Source organism: Eubalaena glacialis, chromosome 2 (assembly GCF_028564815.1).
Source record: "Eubalaena glacialis isolate mEubGla1 chromosome 2, mEubGla1.1.hap2.+ XY, whole genome shotgun sequence".
Classification (NCBI taxonomy): domain Eukaryota; kingdom Metazoa; phylum Chordata; class Mammalia; order Artiodactyla; family Balaenidae; genus Eubalaena; species Eubalaena glacialis.
In genome coordinates this window covers 147,111,797-147,133,821 of record NC_083717.1, presented here as the reverse complement: position 1 = coordinate 147,133,821, position 22,025 = coordinate 147,111,797, and the positions used below count along the sequence as shown (strand labels likewise).

Below are 22,025 nucleotides of genomic sequence, written 5' to 3'. Positions count from 1 at the left end.
AAAATCACCTTCCCAACTTTATTGAAGAAAATGCAGTGATGGTAAATCTCTAGAACATAGTCAATTTTCTGGAAGTCTTCCCTTGAAGACATGACAGACATTTCCAAACACATGCCAAAGCGTACATGGTTCCCAACTGTACTAAGTAGGTGAGAAGCTGAAATTGTAAAATGTTCATCTTCCAACTTTCCCCAGTCTGTGGTCTGTCTTTGGATCAGCAATAATCGCCTGAACAGCTACTATGGCTTCATTAATCTTTGTCTGTAGCTCTCTGAGCTCTTCTATATGCAGCAGTCGCAGAATTTGAGCAGCTTCATTAAGAACTGCATCTGTTTCATAAGAAACGCTGCATTAAGCAATAACGTTTGCATTTATTCACTCATTTCCCCCAAATATTCACTAAGTCTCTAAAACAGTTTGAATTAAAACAAAATCACTTACCTCCTGTGTCAAAACCAAGAATATGCTTGTCTAAAGCAACAGGCAAGCCCTTTAGGAAAAAAAGGACAAAAATCAGACTGTATAGTTATATGTTCACATTTTCTCACCTCAAATTGAAAAGCAGCTAGCTATTGTTATTTTAACCCTTTTAGCTGCAGTGGCAAGGTGCCTGAGAATTTTCTCTTTAAATTTGCCTTTTTATGAGTGAGTGAGTTTTTTCCTACTACAACTAGTTAGGAAAGAATGGCCTTTACATGTAGTGGGCAGCTAGTCCCATAACACATCCAATCCTTTAAGACCAGGCATATAAAAGAATAGCTCCTTTTTGCAGAAGTGCTGTCACTACTGCTATGGAAGGAAGGTTGAGCAGGGCTGCTACTGTCCCGTTTTAGTTATAGTAAGCAGCAGTGTACTGGCAAATAGGACTACTGTTAAGATGACTTTCCTCAAGCAAGTTTACTTTGGAGCACATTAATTTGTCTTTATGAACTGCACAAATCTAAAATATACATAACATTTTTCTGCAAGCATCATGTTTACCAGATTATCTATATATTAACTTTCAACAGTTCATTTAAAAGTTACTTTGAAGTCGTCTAGGAAAATGAACAGAATCTAAACCATTTAGCTAACCAGTCAGCACCTGCATACAGATATACCAGAGATGGTGACTATGGTGGCACCAACCTGTATAAAGTTCACAATAACTATCAAATAAAAACGAGGACAGGCAGTCTAGACTTTCTGCTGATTATACTGTATAAAATCATTACCAGTTTTTTAAAAAAGTCACTACACTTTCAACATTACAAATGCTAAGCTGTCACTACTCACTTCTTGCCTAATTATTAATGCAAATCTACCCAGACTCAAAATGCTTTAAAATCACTAGTAATACATTATACACATGAAGAAACAAATGGGTATGAAAATTCTGTGAGCAAAAAACTAGAGTAGAATTGCACTTGAGTAGCTTTCTGTGTCAGTCTGGTACCAGAGGTTCTGTTCTCCCTTCATCTGCCAACAGACCACCTAGAAACAGGCACCCCTGAAGATGACCACACGCCCCAAATGCTAGTTATGAACGATTGCAAACAGGAACACTCAACTATAGAACTCTTCCACTGTATTATTATAGCATAGTATCTTTTGAGATGACATTAAAGTTCAGATTTATTTGGAGCATTGAAAATAAACTGAATTTTACTTTGCAATCAAGAGCAAAGAGATTTGGCTATGGCCTTATTTGCACTGCCTTCCAAACCAAAGGCATAATTTTGCTGAATGATGAATGATTTTATTATGCCAGAACAATTTACTGTCTGTTCTATAGTGTGGGTGATAAGCTGATCTTTAATCCAATTTCCAGTGGCCTGATTCATACATAATTAATAAGCCAATAAGAACCTTTAAAAGAAACTGAGCATCTTTCAGAGGAGACTACACTGCCCAGCACTAATAACCTTAATACTGTTGGGCTTCAATAAAGATGGGATCAGAGGACAAAAGACATTGGGGAATTGGAGGGTGAGGGAGGCACAATAGAAGGACCAGGGTCCAGAATGTGGACTGTACCCAAGACATTCATCTGTGTAGCAGGAAGGGGCATTATCAGACACCTGCAGCTGCTAACCCCTGAGGACATTCTCTGCACTGACCCATAGTCAAGAGGACTTCAGGGGCATTTGGGTTTCTTGGACAGTTCATCTAAAAATATCCTAGATTTATTAACAAGTTACTTTTTTATGATTTATGCTAGGAAATAGAATAAACTGAGATTTCTCTGAAGAAACAAAAGGGTGAAGATAAAGACTTAGGTAGAAAAGAAAATGAATTAGTAAAAAAGAGAAGGTGTGTCCTGTTTTCTAGCAGTTAGTCAAAATAACCCAGTAAATTTCACAAGTGGAAGTTCTTTTAAATAAACTTTAACTGGGCACATGCGGTAGTTTTGAACTGGTAGACTGTGGACATGCTATTGGAGGCTTCTTAAAAGTAATGACGTGAGATAAACATGAAGTTCACTTTTCACTCAAAAATGACTGGATACAGTTTGCTTCAGAATCAAATTCAATCCCACCTGAAGTAAGCTATTCTTTCTCTAGGCAGTTCTAACACAGAATAGATATCTTAAGCATTCTCAGGCAAAGTTCAAACTCATGACAACCAAAAGAAACTTTCAGTAATAATTAATTTAGAATTTATTTAAATTAAAAAAACAGCATACCTCTTTCGTTTGATTTGCTTTAGCAACTGCATCCTGTGTCAGGCGCTCCTGGACCAAAATGCGAATTGCCTAAGAAATCCCAAAATAGTATTTTTACTTTTTATCGGCTGTTTGTTATCTTTTCTTCTCTGAGAATACAGAATAAGGATGCCCAATTTGATGAAATTAGAAATACCTAATTCATTAACAAACTCCCCAGCAAATTAAAAATAAAAATAATAGCTACTGTAATGAAAGTTTTCACTTCTAGTATTTAATAATGTGGAATGATGTTCATAACAATTACATTTTTTGAATAGGTAATTTGTGTGTGCTAAAAAATTTTTTTAAATAAAGAAGGATACATGGCGAAAAAGTATGTCTCCTTTCTACCCAAGCCTCAGCCATACTTTCAGAAAACAATTATTGCTACCAGATCCTTGTGCATACTCACAAGGCCTCTATCAAATTACAAGCACGCTCAGGGATATGCAAGTGCACGCACGCACACACACACACAAACATGCACCTTTGACACAAAGGGTAGCATATCATGCACACTGTCCCTGCTTTCTTCACTTTATTACAGTAAAATGTTTTCAGATCTTTCAAAGGACACATTGTTTTTTTTTCATTAGCAAGGCATTTTACCACTGCAGACACAAATGCATGCACGCACCTGCACACACTTAAAAAGTAAGATTTTTTAATGGAATTTTAATTAGTGGATGACAGTTACAACCCCAAGATAAGTGTGAAAATTTGAAAAATTATTTTCAATAAAAACAAACCAAATGCTACATTTGAAAAAGAATTAAACCAATCTAACAGTGATTGCAAATGTATTTACACAGTCCAGTTGCCAAACAGTTAATGTACTGATTCTCACAGCTGCAATATGGATGTTTTCCATATTGTCATGTATTGTTAGAATGCTTCTTAAAACAACTCAAAAGGACAAACATGCTAGGATTAGAATTTTATAAAGCTTTTGATTATAACTGACCTATATTGTACTTTAGCACCCCAAATATGCTAGCATTGTCTGTTCTCCTCTCACTCAGTTTATGATTAAAGCTGACATAACCACTGTAGAACTGTTCCAAAGCAATTTCTATAATTGCCTGAGTAAGGAACAAGCCTTTCAAAGAGCTAAATTTCACTAAAAACAACTTTTGTCTCTTGGCATCCAATCTGAGTTGAGAAAATCTGAGTTAACATTCAGATTCAGTATAGAGAATTATAGTAATCTAGGAATAGAACAGTCTTCCCATATTACAACTGTCATTTAATAAATACAATTCTAAAAAGGAGAATAAATTATGATCTCTTGTGGGTAGAGTGAAATTATTCAATTTCCTGCAAAGTAGTTTAAAGTAATTTAAAGCTCTTTAATTTCTCATAAAATCAATAATAATTTCTAAAATAACTTCCAAGTCTGGTATCTTAAGTACCACTCCCCTGCCCCTCCCCTTCCCCTCACGAGACTATCATAATTACTCGACATAAATCTTCTGAAGCATGAGTATATTTTTCCACTCAGAAATAAGAGGCCTCTTTTAGGCCATCAGGTTCCCTGCTGTAAGGGGCTTGGAGGACAGAAACATTCATTCCTCAAAGAGATTTGGGGGTATGTTTTTGACCAAATTCACCATTACGAGTTTGGCATTTTCCACAATCTTAATGAATACAGACCATGAATATTTAAAAGGACTGATTAAACAGAAGTGGGGTGATATAGGAAAAAAAATGGACCAGGACGTCCTTGGCAGTCCAGTGATTAGGACTCTGTGCTTCCAATGCAGGGGGCGTGGGTCCGATCCCTGGTCAGGGAACTAAGATCCCAGATGCCATGCGGCCAAAATAAAGAGAAGAAAAAGAATGGACCATAAGGTCGAGTGCCTAGATTAAAATCCTGACTATCATTTTCTATGTCAGCTTGAACATTATTTATCTATTAAGTCTCAATTTCTTCATATACATATTTTAAAAAGACACTAACATCCACCTCTAGGATTGTTGGGAGGACTGAATGAGTCATCTGTGCACAGGATTTGGCACAGTGGCAGGCACACAGTAAACACTCTTTGATGTTAGTTGTTAGGTAATCTAAAACCAATGAATTCAAGAAATCTGCTTTATGTCCCACATTCTTCCAACATTTTACTCATTCTACCATAGATTTAAATATCAAACACAGTTATTTTTAGAAAATGAAGTTTTTAAAATTATATACAGTTTTTGTCAAGAATCAAGAATATGAAGCTGACCTTAAGCATTACCAGGTAATCGTCATGACGCTGAATCTGAAGAAGGTTAGCCAAAGCCATTACACCAGCCTTAAAATCAGGATTATTTACTATAAAAGATTAAAAATGGAGACTTAAAGCTCTGCAAGCATGTAATTACAAACATATATGCAAACATATAAACTTAAAAAAATATTTTTATTTTCTAGTAACAACAAATCTCTTTAATTTCTAAAATTGCTGCTGACAAAAGCAGTATGGGGTAAATTAGGTAAATTGATGAGATCAATGGTTTTCCTACTAATCAACCAAAGTGAACAATCCAATAAATGACTAAATTAACTCACATGAGGTTTGTTCTGTAACTTTCTCTGCAAGGCCCATTTATGTAACACTATTAATTAACCTTTCTTCCCAAAGCTATTAATTTTAATACACAGATTCCCTTCAATGGACAGTTTTCCCAAAACCTTTTCTCCAAGCAGCAGCTCTAGAGCGTCCAAGCAGCTTATTAATTCATAAGGGTAACTCATAAATTACAGGTCACAATCAGTCAGTGAAAGAATATTTAACATATTATAATCTAAGTAATTAGAATCTTAATACTTTTAAAAGGAGAAAGAATTACTTAAAGACATCTGGGACTTAAAACAATGAAAATTTTAACACTTGTCTCATACTGTCATTAGATTAGAAAAAATATTTTCTGCACCCAGGAAGGCAAACAATCACCACCATGATTAAATAAAATCAAAACCCCCAAGTTACTATGAGCAGATGAAAGAAGAGCATTTTCAGTTTCAGATATTCAGCTACAAGAGGGAGAAAGCACACTATAACTGACAGTAAAAAACAGCATAGAGAATAAAATATCAACACAAATGTCTGCATGAAACATTCTTAATCTACTAAAACCAAATAAACCCAGACTTCATTCTAGGAAGTAAAAAACATTTAAGAAACCAAAAACGTTGATGATCATTTTTATGCATTTATAAACTTACCATCCAAATTGATCAATGGCTCTGCATTTTTTGCTGCATTGTCAGCGTTTTTTGTATTATCAGGTACCAAGTCCTTGTATTTTTCAGCTGTAAAAATAGGCAAAAATACAATTTGTAGAGCTTCAACTTAAGGTAAAACAAACGTTGCTTATTTACTGAATTTAACTGAGCCAAACTGGTTATAAGCATAAGACAACTCAAGCATTCAAAAAAAAAAAAAATTCTATAATAAAAAATCTACTAGAAGAGAATGTGACTAGCTTTTTAATTAAGCTGAAATGATTATCAGACACAAATATCTTTTCAGTAACATTTCTTAAAGTAAAACATTTCAAACACTATCTAAATTTTAGAAGAGAAAGTCTGCTTTTCAGCTTCCTCTCAAACTTGGTAGGGGTAGAAGAATGGGAGAAGGGTAAGTATAGGTCACATGAGGTTAAATACAAACACACTAAGAAGTTTCTTTGCAAATCTTGTGAATGCTGTATACAAAACCAAAAACCTTGCTTTCTAAAAAAATCACTTCAAATACACCATCATATACAAACCTAAAGTTATTTTATGGAGACTTAAAATGCAGAATTCCAAAAGGAGATTTTATTACTTTTACCTGAAAAATACTAAATAATAATATTTTAAAAGACTTTACAAATAAAAATATTTAATAGTAATTCACCAAACTTAATGCCCAAAATGCCATCTTTGGCAATAGTGCTTATATGATTTGCTAATGGAAAAAAAAAAAGGGAAAATAAAAGCATTAAAATTTAAATCAGACAGGAGTTAGCTTAAAGGAGCTACTGGCCAAACCTGGAACAATGTAAACATCAAAATACACGATGACAAAAAAGGATTAAGACCCACTGAGTAAAATAAGAATCCACATATCTACACTGATTTGAATAAACAAACAAACATAAACTGGTGAGAAGGGAAAGCTCTTCGTTATAGTGGAAAGACAAAAAATAAATGTAGAGGAATGATGGAATTAGAAAAACACCTTCTAGTCATCGTAATCAACATAATAACTGACTCAGGCAAAAATCATCAAATGTATACTAAAGCTAAGGTTTGAAGAGGAGAAGCATATAGAAATCATCTCTTATCTCTCCACAAGATATGTAATCTTTACACTGAAGAAAGCTTAACCAAGTGATCAGAATAACATGACCAGTATTCAGGCATATCACCAACACATGCCTCCTGATATTACGCACTTAAAAGAACACAACATCACTTCTGTGTTACTCTTAACAAAACTACAAACCCTGAATCTAATCATGAGGAAACATCAGACTCACTCAAACTGAAGGACATTCTACAAAATAAATGTCAGTGTCCTGAAGCATGACGACTGAGTAACTATTCCAGACTGTAGGAGACTAAAGAGACTAAGGAGAATGAATGCAACACATGATCCAGGACTGCTTTGGAGGTTTTTGTTTGCTTGTTTTTGCCATAAAGAACATTGAGACAAATGGTGAAATGTGAATCTCATCTATAGATAACAGTAAAGAATCAAAGTTAATTTCCTGATTTTGATAAATGTACTGTAGCTATGTAAGACAATGACTTTTTTTAGGAAATGCGCATAAGGGTAAAAGAGAAATCATTTACAACTTAGTGTCAAATGGTTTAGAAAAAAATTAGGAGTATGTATATATATATAGAGAGAGAAGGATAAGGCAAATGAAGTAAAATGTTAATAATATCTGCAGAATCTGAGTATGAAAAAATTCTTTTTACTATTCTTGCAACCTTTCTGTAAATCTAAAATTATGTCAAAAAAGTTAAAAGAATTTAAGTCAGATTTTAATCACCTTAACTGACAAGCTAGCAAAAGGCTTTAAAAAACGTTAAGGCACAAACAATAAAAATTCACAATGGTTTTATCAAAGAATAAAAATTTTAAATAACTTAAAAGTCAAGAAGAATGCAACTTATTAATGTAAATCCATAAAAGCACAGCAGTGCCTCCTACCAATAAGGGGCAATGTTTCTCACACAAACTCAGTTTTTTTAATACATTAAAAAAAGACCATGCTATCACTGAGAAGTAACTGTACTTAACAGTCAACTACAAGGATACACAATCATATGGCATCTACTGTTCTTGGTACAACCTAGGTAACCTAAGTTGAAGTATTATAAAAACGGGACAAATGGACTAAATAAGGGTAAAACAGAAATAAATTGAGATGTGACTATAATTTTATGTGGGAATAGCTGAAAAACACTTGAAAAGCTGGAGAATACTTTGTTGCAAATTAACTAACAGAGTTCCTACCAACTCAGACCAGAACAGGTAGATTTTGCTAAAGGCTCCATAGTAAAGAAAAAGTCTTTGAGCTTTCCTAAAGATTTCTGCCATAAGGCATCTGAAACTTAAGTTTGAAGAACCAGCAAAAAAACAGCTGGTTGATGCTCCACACCAGTATGTATAAACATTCATACATTGAATCTACCAAGCATTTATAGTTGATAAGCACATCTACTGTACACAAGAAACTATGTCAGGTACTGTGGCAGAGAGAATCATGACTGCTCCCTCCCCCCCCCCCAAAATGTCCATATTCCTATCCCTGGAACTTATGAATATGGTATCTTATATGGCAAAAGGGACTTTGTGGATGTGATTAAATTAAGGACCTTGAAATTGGGGGTATGGGGGTTATCCTGGATTACCTAGGTGGGCCCAATGTAATCAAAGCATCCTTATAAGAGGGAGGCAGGAAGGTCAGAGAAGATGTGACAATGAAAGCAGAATCACAGAGAGCTTAGAAGATGATATGCTGCTAGATTTGAAGATAAAGGGGCCAGAGTCACAGAATGCAGGCAGCCTCTAGAAGATGGAAAAGACAAAGAAATGGATCTTCCCCTAGAGCCTCCAAAAGGAACCAACCCAGTCGACAAACTGACTTCAGTCCTAATACAGATGTTGGACTTCTGACCTCCAAAACTGTAAGGTAATAAACAGTCTTTTAAGTCACTGAGTTTGTGGTAATTTGTTACAGCAGCAACAGGAAACTAATAGAGGTACCATGCAGGAAACAAAGCTGGGTATCAGCTTACAATTTAGTGGGGCAAGTAAGACATAAGCAAAATGGAAAGCGGCGAATGACTTAAAAAGCTATAGAGTTAAATGGGAAAGCAATGGTTTCTGAATATATAAAAGGAACTATCGTTTGGAAACAAAGTGTAGCATTCTAAAACATTTATGTTTCAAAAAATTAGCTTGGTGGGCCATGTGGATGAGACTAGAGGGTGACATAGATGGGAGACTAGTATGAAAGACGTTCCAATAATCTCAGGAAAAAGTGGCAAGAGCTTGAATTAGGGTGACAGCAGTGAGGATGGAGAAGGAAAGATACGACAAGGGAAAAATGGATGGAACAGAATGAGAGGAAAAGGGAGAGGCCAAAGACATTAAAAAGGCTTCAAACGTAAATGATTAAGAGGACCGGAACTGACAGTCCCATGAAAGAGAACAACATAAATGCAGAGGATGGAGGTAAAGTAAGATAATCAGATATTACATTCAGATGTTAGCAGGCCTTTCAAAATGAAATGGCCTGAGAGAAAACAGTTTATTGGAAAACTATTTTTACTATAGGTACTAACATTCAAAACCTTCCAATGATACAAGTATCTGTAATAAAATAACATTAAACATTAATAATAAATATATTTTGGCCTATAGTGCACATTTGCATTAGATGTATATTTCAGTCTCTTGTGAAATTACCTGCTGCAACCAACACTTGAAATCTTATCAATTCTGGGACAGCAGCAACAAGTGAACTTGAAAGGTTAAGGTACAGACTGAAAGATGGCAAATTCACCAAAGTAATGTGACATTGTGAGAAGACATTCAATTAGCCTTCTTCTTCAGAAGACATCATCTTCAAATTCTAAAAGAAAAATCTAAATACCAATGGAAACCAGTGCTTTTAATATCTTATGATAGTAAGGAGACTCTCTAATTTTAGAAAAGAAAATTCTCTCCTAGACAATTTGGGAGGTGGATACAGGAGAATAATTACAAAAAGTAAATTTTTAAACAGATGCTGTAAAGTGAGATGAGGAGGTACAAAACTTAAAATGAACCAAAGGTAAAACAATGTAAGACAAACTGGCAAGTGCCCTACATTTTTACACTCCTTTCCCACCTCTCCTCTCTCTCTCTTTAAAACACACATTCCCCACAAAACATACCATTATCTCCATATTCAAGTCTAACAGCTAAACCAAGAAGCCAGTCGATTGCTTCTGGTCGATCTTGAATCTTGAAAGGACAGTTAACATCTCTGAGATACTGTGAGGGGAATAAAAAGTCTGGTTTCATTATTACTATAAAGTCACAAAATAAAAAAATGGTAGAGTTGAAAGAGACCTTAGTTTGGATCTCTAAGAATTTCTTATAACATTTACATTACTAAACCTTTGATGCAATTATATAACCCAAAGGAAGGAAACACTTAAGTGTACCACTCAGGGAAAAATAATGAAGTAGGCCCATCATGCTTTTTGAAATTTTTACTTTTGCAGATTCCAGATAGGGCACCACTGATGTAGAATAACTTCATTTCGTAGATGAGAAAACCGAAGCCTAGAGGTCAACACTTGCTGACAGTTATATGACTTAAATCGGGGAGCTGAATCTATACTTTCTGATTCCAGGTCTCAATACACATAGAGCAGGTAAATAAAAAGGACTTTAAAAAGTCTAAATAAAAAGGACTTTTCTTTCTCCCAAACAAAACAAAACAAAACCAATTATTATCTAAACCTTAGCTTTCATATCGTGGAAATGCTTCTGAAGAGAGTAAGCCACGTGACATACAAGCGTTTTTAATAAATGTCAGAAGCTGCATATTCAAATGAGTATGTCCTTAAAATAAGTCTCTTAGGAACTTAAAATCTAATTCCACCAACAACGATGTTACTCAAAACTTCTGGAACTCCTTTTCTGAAATCCTTTGGAGGATAATTAATGAATCAGCACTTTTTAGCCATAACTTATTTTCTAACCAAAAATTTTATTCCCCTGCTTTAAAAAAAAGCACCTCATTCACAAGATTTAGTCATGATGCAAAAAGCAAATCCATGTTCAAAGTATAAAAAAACTGTCAATATTAAGGATATTCAAAAGATGTCTCCTGATCTAAAAGTAATTGCAAAAGAAGTTCCAAATATGCTTTAGGCAATGACATCATCATTCCAAAGAAACCACCTTGAAAAATAATATCTGTGTAAGTTCCAATACATTTATCTTTAGGTTATACTACTTTACTGTCATTTCTGGGTGTTCTTCATCAGAAAGTTTTTTATATTCTTCAATACCCTTCCACATGTGGAACTCTATATTGTCTTGTACACGTGAGTGGGCCATCATAAGATGTAATATAAGGAAATATAAAATCCTAACAATATATTTCAAAGTCTTAAGAAGCCTATCAAAATTTTCAAAAATACTCTTGAAGGGCAAAGGAAAATAATCCAGTAGTAGCAGTAATAGTAGTAGAGGCAGGGAAATTAATAAACATATAGCACTTGCTATGGGCAAGGCACCTCTGTGAAAAGGTACATAGGTATATTTCAATAACAAACATACCACTGCTATGAGATAGATACCACTGTTATCCCCATTTATTGATAACAATATTGAGCCACAGAATGGTTAATAAACTTGCCCATTGTCAGAGGCAGTATGTAACTTACACAATCCTCTAATTCATAAAACTAGACACTTAGGTACCTAAACACCAGTAAATGAAAATTTAGTCACTTTTCATATTCTTTTTTTTATTTAACATTTTTATTGGCATATAATTGCTTTACAATGTTGTGTTAGTTTCTGCTGTACAACAAAGTGAATCAGCTCTATGTATACATACATCCCCATATCCCCTCCCTCTTGCATCTCCCTCCCACCCTCCCTATCCCACCCCTCTAGGTGGTCACAAAGCACCGAGCTGATCTCCCTGTGCTATGCGGCTGCTTCCCACTAGCTATCTATTTTACATTAGGTAGTGTATATATGTCGATGCTACTCTCTCACTTCGTCCCAGCTTCCCCTTCCCCCTCCCCGGGTCCTCAAGTCAATTCTCTACATCTGAGTCTTTATTCCTGTCCTGCCCCTAGGTTCATCAGAAACTTTTTTTTTTTTTTTTAAGATTCCATATATATGTGTTAGCATATGGTATTTGTTTTTCCCTTTCTGACCTACTTCACTCTGTATGACAGACTCTAGGTCCATCCACCTCACTACAAATAACTCAATTAAAAATATGGAACACTCCACGAATTTGCGTGTCATCCTTGCGCAGTGGCCATGCTAATCCTCTCTATATCGTTGTTCCAATTTTAGTAGATGTGCTGCCGAAGTGAGCATTACTTTTCATATTCTTAAAGGAAGAGATCTCATCAAAGTAACAGAGCCAATAAAAATGTTTAATGTAAATAATGATGCTGTAAAATGTAATTTTTATTCTAATTTGAAAACAACTGTTTTCTGCAAAAACATTACTAAAATTAAACTAGGTCAACGGGAAAGTTATTCCAGCCACAAAAATAAGATAATACACACAGATCTTTTTAGGATTATTTCTATTGTACATAACAAGGGACAACTGTGTATGTTAAATATAGGCAAAAACAAGACATAATCTTAGTTTTCAAGCGTGTCAATAATGTCTTATTTTAATATAATACTCTAACTGTATCTCTGCTATATTTTTAATGTAATGTAAAAATTCTGATTTTTGCCATTTTTACTATTTAGAGAATATGTGTCACTGTTTATTTAAGAAGTCTCAGTGTTTCTGGACAAAACTATTTCTTCTTTTTTTTTTGAATGTCTACTTGTGCCATTACCTTTATTAGTTAATAGTCTATAAAGTTAGTTTTCAATGGCAGCAGGCTAGTCAGGTACAGGGCCCTAAAGGATGTGAATACAGAGTAACTTTTGCTATAGAGAAAATGCAGAAATGAATATTGATATATCATTCATTTACATACATACACATATATGTATACAAATAAACACACACAAATATATAAATTCATGAAACAAACAGGTCTCTCTATTGTATGTCAGGCACACATCTAAGTACTGGGGATAAGCACCTCCTCTCCAGCTACATAAGCTTAAAGCTGACAGTTTCGAAAAACCAGGGATTGGTTGGGAAAGGTGAGGGGTGGGAAGACTAGTCCAGTCACATCACCTAAAACTGTGACAGCTCCCCAGTTGGGTCAAGTTCAAACTCTTTACGGCACATGAGCTTACCTCTCTCCTCAGCCTACTCTGTACTCCCCTCCACCCTCATGTCTAATGATTCACCATACTATTTCTATCTAATACTGAATGCTTGGTAGGAAGAGATAATATAATCTGCTTTAAAAACAAAAAAATATGGTAAGAAAAAAGTTAAATCCCTGAAGTCTAGCTTTTCTAACACTGATCATTATTAGTTTTATTTATTTTAAAAGAACACAGTAATTTTAAGCTTGCCTGTCTTCATATAATTTTTAGACAAGCTCCCTGTATGTTTTATTTTAGTTTCTAATTCATTACCTTTTCAAAGAACTTGGGCCAGTCACTGCTGTGGATGTTTCTTAAATTACCTCTGTCTTCAATTTTGTAGTGTCTGATTTTCTGGTCTTCGAGCCAAACAATAAAGTTTCTAAATTCTGTTTCATCTGCAATAAAAACACTGTATAAATCACGAGAAGCACCAGGTAACAGGTAAAACACTTCCTTCTTCACAAACAGTCCTGTGGAATTTTTTTTTTAACTCCAAAATTATAAGTTACTTGAGCTGCTTGAAGTAGGAGTTGAAAGTGCAGACTTTGGAGAGCCTCCCATCAAGCCTCTTAGATAGCCTCAACCACCAGAGGGCAGACAGCAGAAGCAAGAAAAACTACAATCCTGAAGCCTGTGGAACAAAAACCACATTCACAGAAAGACAGACAAGATGAAAAGGCAGAGGGCTATATACCAGATGAAGGAACAAGATAAAACCCCAGAAAAACAACTAAGTGAAGTGGAGATAGGCAACCTTCTAGAAAAAGAATTCAGAATAATGATAGTGAAGATGATCCAGGACCTCGGAATAAGAATGGAGGCAAAGATCGAGAAGATGCAAGAAATGTTTAACAAAGACCTAGAAGAATTAAAGAACAAACAAACAGAGATGACCAATACAATAACTGCAATGAAAACTACACTATAAGGAATCAATAGCAGAATAACTGAGGCAGAAGAACGGATAAGTGACCTGGAAGACAGAATGGTGGAATTCACTGCTGCGGAACAGACTAAAGAAAAAAGAATGAAAAGAAATGAAGACAGCCTAAGAGACCTCTGGGAGAACATTAAACGCAAAAAAAAAAAAAAAAAAAAAAAGGAGAAGAGAGAGAGAAAAGACCTGAGAAAATATTTGAAGAGATTATAGTCAAAAACTTCCCTAACATGGGAAAGGAAATAGCCACCCAAGTCCAGGAAGCACAGAGTCCCATACAGGATAAACCCAAGGAGAAACACGCCGAGACACATAGTAATCAAATTGGCAAAAATTAAAGACAAAGAAAAATTATTGAAAGCAGCAAGGGAAGAATGACAAATAACATACAAGGGAACTCCCATAAGGTTAACAGCTGATTTCTCAGCAGAAACTCTACAACCCAGAAGGGAGTGGCATGATATACTTAAAATGATGACAGGGAAGAACCTACAACCAAGATTACTCTACCCGGCAAGGATCTCATTCAGATTCGATGGAGAAATCAAAAGCTTTACAGACAAGCAAAAGCTAAGAGAATTCAGCACCACCAAACCAGCTCTACAACAAATGCTAAAGGAACTTCTCTAAGTGGGAAACAAAAGAGAAGAAAAGGACCTACAAAAACAAACCAAAAACAGTTAATGGTCATAGGAACATACGTATCGATAATTACCTTAAACGTGAATGGATTAAATGCTCCAACCAAAAGACACAGGCTTGCTGAAGGGATACAAAAACAAGACCCATCTATATGCTGTCTACAAGAGACCCACTTCAGACCTAGGGACACAGACACTGAAAGTGAGGGGATGGAAAAAGATATTCCATGCAAATGGAAATCAAAAGAAAGCTGGAGTAGCTATACTCATATCAGATAAAGTAGACTTTAAAATAAAGAATGTTACAAGAGACAAGGAAGGACACTACATAATGATCAAGGGATCAATCCAAGAAGAAAAAAGGAAAAGAGGAAAGCTATAAAAGAGGAAATTAAAAAAAGCTATAAAAGAGGAAATCGACAGTAACACAATAATAGTGGGGGACTTTAACACCTCACTTACACCAACGGACAGATCATCCAAAATGAAAATAAATAAGGAAACAGAAGCTTTAAATGACACAACAGACCAGATAGATTTAATTGATATTTATACGACATTCCATCCAAAAACAGCAGATTACACTTTCTTCTCAAGTGCGCAAAGAACATTCTCCAAGATAGATCACATCTTGGGTCACAAATCAAGCCTCAGTAAATTTAAGAAAATTGAAATCATATCAAGCATCTTTTCTGACCACAACGCTATGAGATTAGAAATGAATTACAGAGAAAAAAACGTAAAAAACACAAACACAGGGAGGCTAAACAATACGTTACTAAGTAACCAAGAGATCACTGAAGAAATCAAAGAGGAAATCAAAAAATACCTAGAGACAAATGACAATGAAAACACGACGATCCAAAACCTATGGGATGCAGCAAAAGCAGTTCTAAGAGGGAAGTTTACAGCTATACAAGCCTACCTAAAGAAACAAGAAAAATCTCAAGTAAACAATCTAACCTTACACCTAAAGGAACTAGAGAAAGAACAAACAAAACCCAAAGTTAGCAGAAGGAAAGAAATCATAAAGATCAGAGCAGAAATAAATGAAATAGAAACAAAGAAAACAATAGCAAAGATCAATGAAACTAAAAGCTGGTTCTTTGAGAAGATAAACTAAATTGATAAGCCATTAGCGAGACTCATCAAGAAAAAGAGGGAGAGGACTCAAATCAATAAAATTAGAAATGAAAAAGGAGACGTTACAACAGACACCGTAGAAATACAAAGCATCCTAAGAGACTACTACAAGCAACTCTATGCCAATAAAATGGACAACCTGGAAGAAATGGACAAATTCTTAGAAAGGTATAACCTTCCAAGACTGAACCAGGAAGAAACAGAAAATATGAACAGACCAATCACAAGTAATGAAATTGAAACTGTGATTAAAAATCTTCCAACAAACAAAAGTCCAGGACCAGATGGCTTCACAGGTGAATTCTATCAAACATTTAGAGAAGAGCTAACACCCATCCTTCTCAAACTCTTCCAAAAAATTGCAGAGCAAGGAACACTCCCAAACTCATTCTATGAGGCCACCATCACCCTGACACCAAAACCAGACAAAGATACTACAAAAAAAGAAAATTACAGACCAATATCACTGATGAATATAGATGCAAAAATCCTCAACAAAATACTAGCAAACAGAATCCAACAACACATTAAAAGGATCATACACCACGATCAAGTGGGATTTATCCCAGGGATGCAAGGATTCTTCAATATAAGCAAATCAATCAATGTGATACACCATATTAACAAACTGAAGAATAAAAACCATATGATCATCTCAATAGATGCAGAAAAAGCTTCTGACAAAATTCAACACCCATTTATGATAAAAACTCTCCAGAAAGTGGGCATAGAGGGAACCTACCTCAACATTATAAAGGCCATATATGACAAACCCACAGCAAACATCATTCTCAATGGTGAAAAACTGAAAGCATTTCCTCTAAGATCAGGAACGAGACAAGGATGTCCACTCTCACCACTATTATTCAACATAGTTTTGGAAGTCCTAGCCACGGCAATCAGAGAAGAAAAAGAAATAAAAGGAATACAAATAGGAAAGGAAGAAGTAAAACTGTCACTGTTTGCAGATGACATGATACTATACATAGAGAATCCTAAAAATGCCACCAGAAAACTACTAGAGCTAATCAATGAATTTGGTAAAGTTGCAGGATACAAAATTAATGCACAGAAATCTCTTGCATTCCTATACACTAATGATGAAAAATCTGAAAGAGAAATTATGGAAACACTCCCATTTACCATTGCAACAAAAAGAATAAAATACCTAGGAATAAACCTACCTAGGGAGACAAAAGACCTGTATGCAGAAAACTATAAGACACTGATGACAGAAATTAAAGATGATACCAACAGATGGAGAGGTATACCATGTTCTTGGATTGGAAGAATCAATATTGTGAAAATGACTATACTACCCAAAGCAATCTACAGATTCAATGCAATCCCTATCAACCAATGGCAAATTACCAATGGCATTTTTTACGGAATTAGAACAAATCATCTTAAAATTTGTATGGAGACACAAAAGACCCTGAATAGCCAAAGCAGTCTTGAGGGAAGAAAACGGAGCTGGAGGAATCAGACTCCCTGACTTCAGACTATACTACAAAGCTACAGTAATCAAGACAATATGGTACTGGCACAAAAACAGAAACATAGATCAATGGAACAAGATAGAAAGCCCAGAGATAAACCCACGCACCTATGGTCAACTAATCTATGACAAAGGAGGCAAAGATATACAATGGAGAAAAGACAGTCTCTTCAATAAGTGGTGCTGGGAAAACTGGACAGCTACATGTAAAAGAATGAAATTAGAACACTCCCTAACACCATACACAAAAATAAACTTAAAATGGATTCGAGACCTAAATGTAAGACCGGACACTATAAAACTCTTAGAGGAAAACATAGGAAGAACACTCTTTGACATAAATCACAGCAAGATCTTTTTTGATACACCTCCTAGAGTAATGGAAATAAAAACAAAAATAAACAAATGGGACCTAATGAAACTTCAAAGCTTTTGCACAGCAAAGGAAACCATAAACAAGATGAAAAGACAACCCTCAGAATGGGAGAAAATATTTGCAAACGAATCAACGGACAAAGGATTAATCTCCAAAATATATAAACAGCTCATTCAGCTCAATATTAAAGAAACAAACAACCCAATCCAAAAATGGGCAGAAGACCTAGACATTTCTCCAAAGAAGACATACAGATGGCCAAGAAGCACATGAAAAGCTGCTCAACATCACTAATTATTAGAGAAATGCATATCAAAACTACAATGAGGTATCACCTCACACCAGTTAGAATGGGCATCATCAGAAAATCTACAAACAACAAATGCTGGAGAGGGTGTGGAGAAAAGGGAACCCTCTTGCACTGTTGGTGGGAATGTAAATTGATACAGCCACTATGGAGAACAATATGGAGGTTCCTTAAAAAACTAAAAATAGAATTACCATATGATCCAGCAATCCCACTACTGGGCATATACCCAGAGAAAACCGTAATTCAAAAAGACACATGCACCCCAATGTTCATTGCAGCACTATTTACAATAGCCAGGTCATGGAAGCAACCTAAATGCCCATCGACAGACGAATGGATAAAGAAGATGTGGTACATATATACAATGGAATATTACTCAGCCATAAAAAGGAACGAAATTGAGTCATTCGTTGAGATGTGGATGGATCTAGAGACTGTCATACAGAGTGAAGTCAGTCAGAAAAAGAAAAACAAATATCGTATATTAACGCATGTATGTGGAACCTAGAAAAATGGTACAGATGAACCAGTTTGTAGGGCAGAAGTTGAGACACAGATGTAGAGAACAAACATATGGACACCAAGGGGGGAAAACCGTGGTGGGGTGGGGATGGTGGTGTGCTGAATTGGGCGATTGGGATTGACATGTACACACTGATGTGTATAAAATTGATGAGTGATTAAAAAAAAAAAAAAGTGCAGACTCTGGATTAACTTATGTTCATATCCTGGCCTGAATTCAAATTGACTCCAGACACTTAGTGGTTGTGTGAACTTGGGCTAATTACCTAAATTTTCCGGGCCTCAGATTCTTGAGTTACAAAATGGGGAGTAATAGTAAGACTTACGTCATAGGATTGTTATGAAGATTAAATAAAATATTTAAGGATAAAAACAGTGTCTGGCACACAGTTTTGCTATTTAAGTGTCAGTTATTATTCCAGTTCCTATGGGAAAGAGGAGGAGGAAGGACTGGGCCAGGTTAAATTTTCAGCAATCATAATGTACAAGAAATTAAATGGCAAACAGAAAGAAGATACTGACTACCATTGCCATTTACTGTTATGGCACATTAAACGCATTCATGAAAAAGTACAGATGTTGTTTCATTTAATCCTCATTTCGAGGTAGGTAATATCCCGATTTCACCAGTGAAAAAACCTGAGGCTCAAAGATTCAAATTCAGATCTAAGCTCTACTACCACTGAACCTTTTTTGTTACATAAAAGGCAAAGCAGAAAAACAAGATTCTATAAATTGACATGCTTCTACAGGAGATCAACAAAACACCGCTATCCTGCTTGGAAATTATTTTCAATTACAAAATTCAAGCTTGAATTCAAATTCAGGCCTCCCTTATGAAGTCTTGAGACTTATACAATGGTCTGAACATCCCAGGCTGTGCTTGATCACTTTCAAACTTATTAGTCTACCACAGGCTAAAAACTCTGGAAGAAAATGAATAGTGGGTAGTAGGTGAGTAGCAGTGGGTAGCAATGTTAATACTTTTTACAATTTTAATGCTGTGAAATCCCAAATACCTTTGTATTTACTATTCAACCGCCCCGCTCGTGTGCTATTAACTTTTTTTGCACGACTCGCACACTGTCACTAGCTCGTTCCTATACGCACTTGCCCCGACACCGTCAGTCCTGGACTTCGTTCTATCTCGAGCTCAAACTGCCGGATGGGCTCCCACTGCCCCCACCCCACCCCTTAGTTCCCGAGGAGCAGTGAACGAGTCTTCAAGTTACTCAGCATCTTCCTCAGATTCCAGCACTGTGCTGGGCCCCCAGCAGGTGCTCAAGGTATCGCCCAATCACCCGGGAACCACGGGACTGAAGGGCTACGTTAAAAAGCGAAGACTTGCCCTCTAGAGCGCTGAGGGTGCGGGCGAGGGGGGTGGGCGTGGGGTCTGGAGTTCAGCAAGTGCAGAAAGTGGCGATGCCAAGGCAAGAGCTGGTGACGGGGCTCCGAAGCCGGGGAAGGAAGGCGGAAAGCAGAGGTGCTTGGCGGCCGGGAGGAGTCCGGGGGAGACAAGGCCGCGGACGGTCCGGGTGGGGAGCCCAGGCGCCGGCGCTGAGAGCGGCGGCCGGGCGGCGGGGAGTGGGGGGTGGGGGGGTCACGGACGCGCGGCGGGCCCGGGACCGCCTCCTCACCTTTGCAGTTGAAGCCGGCAGGGTTGTGGTAGTCGAGAGCCGTCAGCTTGCGTCGGAACATGGTGCCCGCTGCTCGCTCCGGTCCCCCGGGCTGCGGCCGGGAGAGGAGAGGCGAGGAGGAGCGGGCTGCACAGACACCGGCGACGCGGCGAGAGGGCGGGCGGGCGCCGGGCGCTCCGAAATGACGGCGGCCTTAGCCAATCGTGGCTTAGGAACGGCCGCCGCTGGCCAATGCCCACCAATCGCGGCTCCGGCTGGGAAGGCGGGGCCACGTCGGGGCACGCCGACGCTCAAATAAACTTTATTGTCAGCCTCCTAGTTGTACAATAGGCAGAAAGCAAGTGAGAAGCCAGTTACCTCTTGCTTTCCTCGCTGTCTTGATCATACAAACTGTTTAGTATTTTCAGTGTATTCATTCATTCATTTAATTACTATATGCCTCCTACATAATAGGTGCTCTTCTAACACTGCTAATGCAAAGACTTTTAGCAAGGTCCCTTTACGACTCGTTGGGAGTGATCCACAGGTAAACATACAACGGTAATACTGTGTGATAGTTCCAGGCATCACCAGCAGCCACGGAATCTTGAAGCCAGAAACCTGGACTTATCCTTTACTCCCTCTCACTGAAGTTACAACATCCAGTAGTTCATTGATTCCTGCTGTTCTCTCTCATGTCTCTCTCAAATCCCTCATCTTCTCCCAACCCAACTGATGCTGCCTCAAATCAGGCCCTCATCATTTTTGCTTACTCTAATTGTCTGATTTCTTAGGTCCAGTCTTGCCTTCTCCAATCCATTCCCCCACACAGCAATGATACTGATTTTCTAAAACAAAAACCTGTCCATAACAGTTTAATGCTTAGTATCTTTTAGTGGGTCCTCGTTGCCTTCTAGTAATAATCAAAACTTTTATTTAACACCCTTTCGGATCCAGTCCCATCTGCTTTCAGACACTGGAGAGACAACAGTGAGTAAGACAGACCAAGCTTCTACCTTCATGAAGTTTAAAAGGCCCTTGAGGGAAAACAAGCAATAAACAGACATACAAGTATGAACTATGGCTTGAAGATGGTGAGGAATTCACCATGCAGTCAAAAGGGTAACTTGTTTTGAGGGAAGAGGATGTACAAAGTCAAGGAGTGAGCAGCAGCACGGCCCAGAGGGGCTAGAGGGGCTGGAGGGTAGGAGAGAATGACAGCTGATGAGACTTGGACAGAGGCAAGGACCTGATCAAGAAAGACCTTTCATGCCACACTAAGGTAAAAAGTGGGGGAAAGCAGCTTTTCAATTTTACTTTCTGGAATTGACTCTTTAGTGCAAAAAACTAAGTTGTTTGCTCCTAACCATGTATATTTCAGGCCCAAAGTTATCAGCCACTTGAAACTCTGGTCATCATCGCCAGGTGTGAGAAGATTGGAAGAGGATTCAGACACAGAGAAGGCTGCAGGGACCACCAGACGCAAGCAGGGGTTAAAGCTAATTTTGGAAAAGACGTATAGCAGATTATAAGCATTCAACTTCTTTTTTATTTACAAACCATTTTGTCTTTTTTTCCTGCATTTGAAGGAGTCCTTTGGCCTATCTTGAATGAAGTGTCCAACAAGAAGTGAATCTTAGACAATTCCATTTCTGAAGACTGAGCCCTCTATGTATTTACGTCAAGAAGGGGAAGTCGACTTTTATTATCAAATGACCTGAACTCCAATCTAATAATTGACCAGGGGGTTGACAGGTCATTAATCCATCTGTTTAATTA

General features: G+C 37.0%; 1 protein-coding gene and 1 non-coding gene across 2 annotated transcripts; both read right to left on the bottom strand.

Moving 5' to 3' along the window:
- Positions 1-4: 4 nt before the first annotated feature.
- On the bottom strand, positions 5-20,424 carry RTRAF (RNA transcription, translation and transport factor). The gene is made up of 8 exons (XM_061182551.1): positions 20,268-20,424; positions 13,474-13,598; positions 10,113-10,212; positions 5,898-5,984; positions 4,915-5,003; positions 2,666-2,734; positions 442-490; positions 5-329 (listed from the first exon to the last, which is right to left on the bottom strand). The coding sequence occupies exons 1-8, from the start codon at positions 20,326-20,328 to the stop codon at positions 175-177; spliced, it is 735 nt and encodes a 244-aa protein (XP_061038534.1). The 5' UTR covers positions 20,329-20,424; the 3' UTR covers positions 5-174.
- LOC133086086 (U6 spliceosomal RNA) lies at positions 12,182-12,291 on the bottom strand. The gene has a single exon (XR_009699867.1). It is a non-coding gene; the product is annotated as a U6 spliceosomal RNA (small nuclear RNA).
- Positions 20,425-22,025: the final 1,601 nt, after the last annotated feature.

Bases quoted from the DNA above. Each gene is read 5' to 3' on its own strand.
- RTRAF (XM_061182551.1), bottom strand. From the start codon at position 20,328: ATGTTCCGACGCAAGCTGACGGCTCTCGACTACCACAACCCTGCCGGC. The intron at 13,599-20,267 runs GTGAGGAGGCGG...TTTTTATTGCAG, and splicing joins TGCCGGCTTCAACTGCAAAG to ATGAAACAGAATTTAGAAAC. The intron at 10,213-13,473 runs GTAATGAATTAG...TTCCCCTCACAG, and splicing joins GGCCCAAGTTCTTTGAAAAG to TATCTCAGAGATGTTAACTG.